Source organism: Nicotiana attenuata, chromosome 5 (assembly GCF_001879085.1).
Source record: "Nicotiana attenuata strain UT chromosome 5, NIATTr2, whole genome shotgun sequence".
NCBI lineage: Eukaryota > Viridiplantae > Streptophyta > Magnoliopsida > Solanales > Solanaceae > Nicotiana > Nicotiana attenuata.
This window is the reverse complement of record NC_031993.1, coordinates 35,149,381-35,156,586: the sequence shown is the minus strand read 5'-3', so window position 1 is coordinate 35,156,586 and position 7,206 is coordinate 35,149,381. Positions and strand designations below refer to the sequence as shown.

Sequence of the window (7,206 nt, the reverse complement as noted above, 5' to 3'; positions counted from 1 at the left end):
TGAGGGTTTGAAACCCCGGATTGCACATCGTAGTGCTATGTTGAGGTGAGACACACGCTTGTTGACGAGCGTCGGGTCGTACACTATTGGGGATTGTGACTTGGTCCGTCCCGGTTGATGATTTTACCGCATATTTGACTGAAACTTGTTTGCTATCACTATGATTTGGGCTAAATGTCATACTTGGGCTTCGTGCCAACTATTTGAACCCTTCGGGGGGTTTTTTATTGATATTTCCTCATTGTTTTGACTTATTACTTGAACTCAGTCATGTTATTTTCCACTGTTTTACTACTCAGCCATTTTTACTCAGTTTTGAGACTTAAATGATATTTTAAATGATGTTCTGGGCTGAGAAACACTGTTTTACTATTGCCCGAGGGGCTTGTGAGTATTTTTGAATGAGTAAGGCCGAGGGCCTATGTTGTGACGAGACACTGATACTGATTTGAGGCCGAGGGCTTGAGATATGTACGCCACGAGGTGGCTTGATTGATATAAGGCCGAGGGCTTAGTTTTGATGCCACGAGATGGCTTGTTATTGCGCTTGGGCCGTAAGGGGCCCCTCCAGGAGTCTGCACACCCCCAGTGAGCGCGGGTACCCAGTGTGATGTGAGATTGAGCCCGAGGGGCTATTATTGTTCTGAGATGTTGCCCGAGGGGCGGATGTGGTGATATTGTGCCCGAGGGGCGAGCCTCTATTTATTTAATGTACCTTAATTGTCTGTCAATTACCTGTTTACTTGTTGAAAGAGGATTTTACCTGTCTTTTCACTGGTATACTGTTTTCAAATGATTTTACTGCTTCATTATAGACTGCTTTGTGCCTTACGTGTTTTCTTACTTTCAGTCATTATTTACATTTGTTACTCACTGAGTTGGAGTACTCACTTTACTCCCTGCACCCTGTGTGCAGGCGTAGTTGGTCCCACTCCCGAGTGCTGATTCATTCCAGCTTCAGGCGGATCTTCGAGGAGTCTTTAGGTAGCTGTTGGCGTTTCGTAGCCTGGGGCTCCTCTCTATCTATTTCTTTTACAGTCTTAGTTCAGTAGTTCAAACTCTGTAGTTATCCTTGAGTATTGGATACTGTTAGATGTTCGTGACTTGTGACACCCTGGTTAGGGCTGTGTTGGGTTATGTTTCCGCACTTTATTGACATTATTCGCTACTTAATACTATTAAATCATGTTTTAGACTGTTTTATGTNTAAATCATGTGTTAGACTGTTTTATGTTGTTTAACTGCTTAAAAAGGTAAATTGGGTTTAGTTGGCTGGCCTTGTCTTCACGAGAGACGCCATCACGACCGGGTTGGGATTTAGGGTCGTGACAATATATATATATATATATATATATATATATATATATATATATATATATCCAACGTCAAGAGTACCCCTCCCCCCTTCCCGCAACCCCGGGGGTCTTCTCCTCTACCCAACGTCAAGAAACATAAAACAAAAAGTGAAAGTAATTAAAGGAACTCTTGAAGTAATAATTTAGTGTGGTGCTAGAAAGATTCTTAATTGATTTCTTTCCTTATATACAACATGTGCTAGCTGGTTTGCCGTGTTTAGAAAGTTGGTAATATTTATAAGGGTCAATTGGTTTTCATAAAACAACATATATAAATAGAGGACAAATTAAAGGTGGAGCTAGGCTGTGGGACAAAGGAAGAAAAAATTTAAGTGATTCAATGGCTACAAAAAGTTTTCTAGTTTACTTGTTAACAAGTTTCTCTGTGGCTGTTCTATCTGTTTTGTTCATCAACTTTCATAATGCTGGTGTAGAACCAAGATATTCCACAAATTCCAACCTTTTGCAGTTGCCTGTTGGATCTCAAACCAAAATTTGGCCGGTATGTTTGCTAAATTCTTGAAAAATCACTTGTTAATATTGGTCTGTTAGTAATTTTACTAGTACGAATATAATTTAAGTGGTTGGTTTTGCAGGAATTGAAGTTTGGTTGGAGGCCAGTTCTAGCTGCAGTGATAGGATTCTTGGGATCAGCTTGTGGAACAGTAGGTGGAGTTGGTGGAGGAGGCATTTTTGTTCCTATGCTCACTTTGATTGTTGGATTTGATACCAAATCTGCTGCTGCTATTTCCAAGTGTATGCTTTCTTTCTTTTTTCGGTTCCAAAAAAAAAAAAGACAATCAGAATTCATATAATTTACTTACATTAAGTCGTAGTTGCTATTGTTATAGTTTGAGAAAAGACTATCACATGCAAAAACTTTGAATATCGTTTAGGGGAAGCAAAGAGGGATGAATATCATTTTTTTTATAATTGTGGTATTCGAGTTATATCTCGTTGTACAAATTAATTTGTACATCACTATAGCTTAGACAGTTCTAAAGAAAGCACTTAACTTTTTGTCTTTATTGAACCTAATCTCCAATAAATTTTTTACCGAGAATAAATATCCTTCTTTTTATTTTTATTATTATTATTTTAAATTGCTTTTTTGGTTTGTTGAAATTTTTTTGGTTGATTTGCTTTTTACAGGTATGATTATGGGGGCATCAGCATCATCAGTATGGTACAACTTAAGAGTACCACATCCATGCAGAGAAGTACCAATAATTGATTATGATTTAGCTCTACTTTTTCAGCCTATGCTCATGCTAGGAATCACCATTGGTGTTTCTCTTAGTGTTGTTTTCCCCTATTGGCTCATAACTGTCCTTATTATCATCCTTTTCTTAGGTAACTTTGCACAACCTTTTTCTAGCAATGATTCAATTTCACTCCTTCAATTCCAATATTTTGTGTGTTTAATTATTGTTATTATAATATTGCTTATAGGAACTTCATCAAGGTCATTTTTTAAAGGGATTAAGATGTGGAAAGAAGAAACTATTCTCAAGGTTAGTTCTACTAATCCTTGACAGCAACAATAACATATTTGGTATAGGGAGGGTAAAATATACGCAGACTTTACCTCTACTTTGTGAATAGTGGCGGAGCCACATTGAACCAAGGGGTGTCACCCCTTTGCCGGAAAATTACACTATATTGCTAGATAATTTTTTTTTATTATAGGTATATTTACTATACACTGACTCCCCTTTATTTTTTGATGTATCTAATTATTTATATTTTGATACCCCTTGATGAAAATTCTGGCTCCGCCACTGCCTATCAGGTTGAGAGACTGTTCTCTAAAAAACCTTGGCTCAAGAAAAACAATTCTCACTGGGAGTTCTACTAATCCATGGACCAACAAAATAATAATCCTCAAATAGTTCTTATTACGTGTAATACGTACTTAATTAAGTGTTGCTTTCAAATGGTGTTTTGTTATCGTGTATTTTACATTATTAATTATACAAGATAGTACATTAACAGTGGTGGTCAAATTGCTAGAATTTTTTGAAGGTAAAAATATTAATTAACCATTCTTCTTTATGTTAAATTAAACTTGCAGAAAGCGAGGGAACATGCTACAATTAATTCTCATGGTGAACGTAAGTAGTCCAATAACAATTAATCCTTTCTTTTGGCAGGTTTAAGGAAAATGAACTTCATTAAATTCTTTGTTTAAATTAGTCTAATAACTACTTTGTTTTACTTCCTGTTTTTCAGTTGTAATTGATACAGATTATGAACCTCTGGTCCCCAAGGAGGAAAAAACTGCACTAGTAAGCTTATTCACATCAATTATCAGCATGGATATTTCTACTTTTTTATTACATTTTTTTTTTGGTAGCTTATTCTTGTTAATATTAAATGATCTTTGTGTTATCATCTCACAGCAACTTATGAAGTTCAACCTTGATTTAAAGAGAGTAGTTGTGCTATTTCTACTTTGGATCATATTTCTGCTTCTTCAAATCTATAAGGCAAGTCAACTATTCTAACTTTGAATTTTATTATTTTTCCTTTTACAATCTATTTTCTAAATTTAAACACATTAAAATAAGAATATAAGTTATATACCTTGATAATTTAAAGACTTTTTTTACACTATCAGTTACTCCCTCCGTTCTAATTTATGTGAACATGTTTGACTGGGCACGAGTTTAAGAAAAAATAAAGACTTTTTGAATTGTGGTCCTAAACAAGTCAAAAAGGGGTCAGGAGTATTTATGTGGTTATAAAAACTTCTCATTAAGGGTAGAATTGGAAGTTTCAGCTAAATTGTTTCCAAATTTAGAAATGGGTCATTCTTTTGGAACGGACCAAAAAGAAACTAGGTTCACATAAACTGGAACAGAGGGAGTAGTACCTTATAAATGACATCAGTGCATAAAACTTAGAGCCCGTTTCGAAAAAAAATTTTGAAATCAGTGTTCGGCAATAAAATTTTCAATTTTCACTTGAAGATGAATTGGAATTTTCCGAAAATTTGAAAAATTCCAAAAAGTTATTTTTCAAAATTTCACTCAAATCACTGACAAAAATTAAAAAACAACCCAAAATTATATTCATGTCCAAACACAACTCTAATTTTCAAATACCATTTTTACTTGAATTTTTTTCCCACTTTTTTCGGAATTTTATATCCAAACGCCACTTGAACTCTTGTGAATATCTCTGTCTTATTTTTGAGCCTAAACTAGTCATGTTTTTACATGTTACAGAATAATCTAGTGGCTTGTAGTCCAATGTACTGGGTACTCATCTTATTACAGGTACATGCTAAAGGTCATGTTACTAATCTACCTATGTAATTTTATTATAGTGGGGACTGAGGGTAACTTATTATAGTGCATGTTTCATGTTATATTTCAGTTCCCAGTAGCACTGGCTGTGTTTTTGTATGAATGTGCCAAACTTTACAAAGAGAGCAAGAAAAGAAGATTAGCAGGGAACCCAATATCAGTTTGTGAGGCTGACGTTGAATGGTCAGTGAGAAATCTTTTATTTTGTGCCTTTTGTGGCATACTGGGAGGAACTGTTGGTGGCTTGCTTGGCTCTGGTGGTGGATTCATTCTTGGCCCTCTTCTTCTTGAAATCGGCGTCATCCCACAGGTAAGATTGCATAAAATAGACTCAATTTAATTTGATTATGCATCATTCCACTCTTAAAAAAGAGTGCATACATTAAATTCAATGTGATTCGATCTGGCATCATTCCACTGGTAAAATTGCGTACAATTGACCTAATTTGATCCAATTTTTCTTCAGATCGCCCACATAGTTGGAGTTTAGTGCATTAAGTTGTCATCCGAAATGAACTATGATATGGTTGACTCGCCACGTTATGATAAATATTACAGTATGGTTAAAAAGAATTTCTTAGTACACTTTTTTTGTCTAGCATACAAGTCTATGTTAAATTTGTCAGAAAATGACATTGTATAGCCGCTCTCAAAATAATAGCCGAGAAAGTATATTTTTTGTATATATATACATTTCTGTATGATATATACAAATTTTATACTCTTTTGCAGTTATATGATGCCCAACAGTTTCGGCCGCGGGCTAAACATTTACCCTAAATTTTTTAACTATAGTATGTGGTAAGGTCACAAGTTTTTAAAGGGAAATTGACTGTGGATTTGTTTGTTTTCATGTTCAGGTAGCTAGTGCCACAGCAACTTTTGTGATGATGTTCTCATCATCTTTATCTGTGGTAGAGTTTCACCTACTCAAGAGGTTCCCAATACCTTATGGTATATTCTTTAATCACAACTTTCTGCTTTTCTCAAAATTCCACATTATTAAATTTTTATATTAAAAATATTACTATAGTCCTAACTAAATTCCCCTATTAATTGCAGCTCTGTTCCTGATGATGGTTTCTGTAGTGGCTGGTTTCTGGGGACAGTTTTTTATTAGAAAAGTTATCACAATATTAAAGAGAGCATCAATTATTGTCTTTATACTCTCTGGTGTCATTTTTGCTAGTGCTCTTATAATGGGTAAGTCTCATAATAATTCTAATGCTCCAATCCAAACATAAATTCAAGAAAAAGATTTAACCTCCTTTTTTTTTCGGCTCTCTTTTTACAGGGGTGGTTGGAATAGAGAAGAGCATTACAATGATACAAAATCATGAATTCATGGGATTCTTGGATTTCTGCAGCAGTCAATAGTTGTATACTAATGTTTGCAAGAAAATAGTAGAAGTAAACAATAGTTGGAGTAGCAAACAGCAGCAGAATATTGGCCAATGCCTAATTGACCAATCCTTTTAATTAGAAAGGTGAAGAATTAATTATAAAAAAGAATGTTTTCGTAGGGGTTATATATAGTGCGTCTGAAAGTTAGCTAGTAAGTTTTTACTATTTTTGTGTATGGCTATTTATATCAGTGAGTTAGCTATTGCAAAACACTTTTGCCTCAATTTCAATCACATAAACATTATCTTGGGTAAAAATGACTAGTGGGCCAGTTCGGGCCCTAAACGGGCCAAGTGGGCCGGTCCAAACGGTCTCGATTCCGGTCCCAAATTAAATGGGCCAAACGGTTCCGATCCAAATGGTCTTTTTGTAGGAACCGGCCCGGGAGCGGGCCATGAACTCATGGTCTCGGGCTAAACGGTCTTGGCCCGCGGGCTAAGTGAGCCAACGGATTTTTTTCAAAATTAAATAGAAATTAAATACAAAAAGATGTTTAAAAAAAATATCTAAAGCAATGCATTGTAAATTTTATTACAGAATTTTTTAATTCAAATTTAAAGTGTAAAGACAAAAATACTGTAAAGAGATATTCAAAGCAATGCCTTGTAATATTATTATAGCATTAAAAAAATATGGCAATATCTTTCTTAGTCTTCCTCTCCCCAATGGAATGAGAACAACAAGGTGCTAATACCACCATTGAGAAGAAAAGGAAACTAATCAAGATGTGTCAAAATACATGTTACATAATACATACTAATTTTTGTTCATACAAGTTACATAGTATCTCTTACAAACTTCATAAATCCATCAAGGTCCGGAGGAATTTCCGTTGGTGGTGGGGGAAAAGTAGCTTGGTCATCGCCGCTACGGGCGAAGCAGCGGAGCAAGTTCAGCTAGCATTTCTTCGTAAGCTTCGTCTTTCTTTGGTTGTGATTCAGCAAGTCCAAAATTTCTTCTTTCCGAACGGATCCAATCTCTGAAAAGTACTGATTTTTCCAAGCTGTCCCTCATAGACACTCTACAATCATCGAGTTGAAGTCTTGCTTGACTGAAAGTGCTCTCCCATGCCATTGTTGAAGCTTGAAATAGTTAAAATGTCTCGGGCCATCCTTTAAAAAAAATCTGAAAGTGTT

The 7,206-nt window shown here is 35.3% G+C and overlaps 1 protein-coding gene across 1 annotated transcript; it reads left to right on the top strand.

Moving 5' to 3' along the window:
• LOC109225637 lies at nt 1,626-6,294 on the top strand. The gene is made up of 12 exons (XM_019390381.1): nt 1,626-1,857; nt 1,952-2,111; nt 2,508-2,708; nt 2,808-2,869; nt 3,430-3,469; nt 3,588-3,643; nt 3,758-3,844; nt 4,586-4,636; nt 4,737-4,976; nt 5,527-5,620; nt 5,729-5,869; nt 5,961-6,294. Exons 1-12 carry the CDS (start codon nt 1,696-1,698, stop codon nt 6,041-6,043), a joined length of 1,377 nt encoding a protein of 458 aa, XP_019245926.1. The 5' UTR covers nt 1,626-1,695; the 3' UTR covers nt 6,044-6,294.

Bases quoted from the DNA above. Each gene is read 5' to 3' on its own strand.
- LOC109225637 (XM_019390381.1), top strand. From the start codon at position 1,696: ATGGCTACAAAAAGTTTTCTAGTTTACTTGTTAACAAGTTTCTCTGTG. The intron at 3,644-3,757 runs GTAAGCTTATTC...ATCATCTCACAG, and splicing joins AGGAGGAAAAAACTGCACTA to CAACTTATGAAGTTCAACCT. The intron at 4,977-5,526 runs GTAAGATTGCAT...TTTCATGTTCAG, and splicing joins AAATCGGCGTCATCCCACAG to GTAGCTAGTGCCACAGCAAC.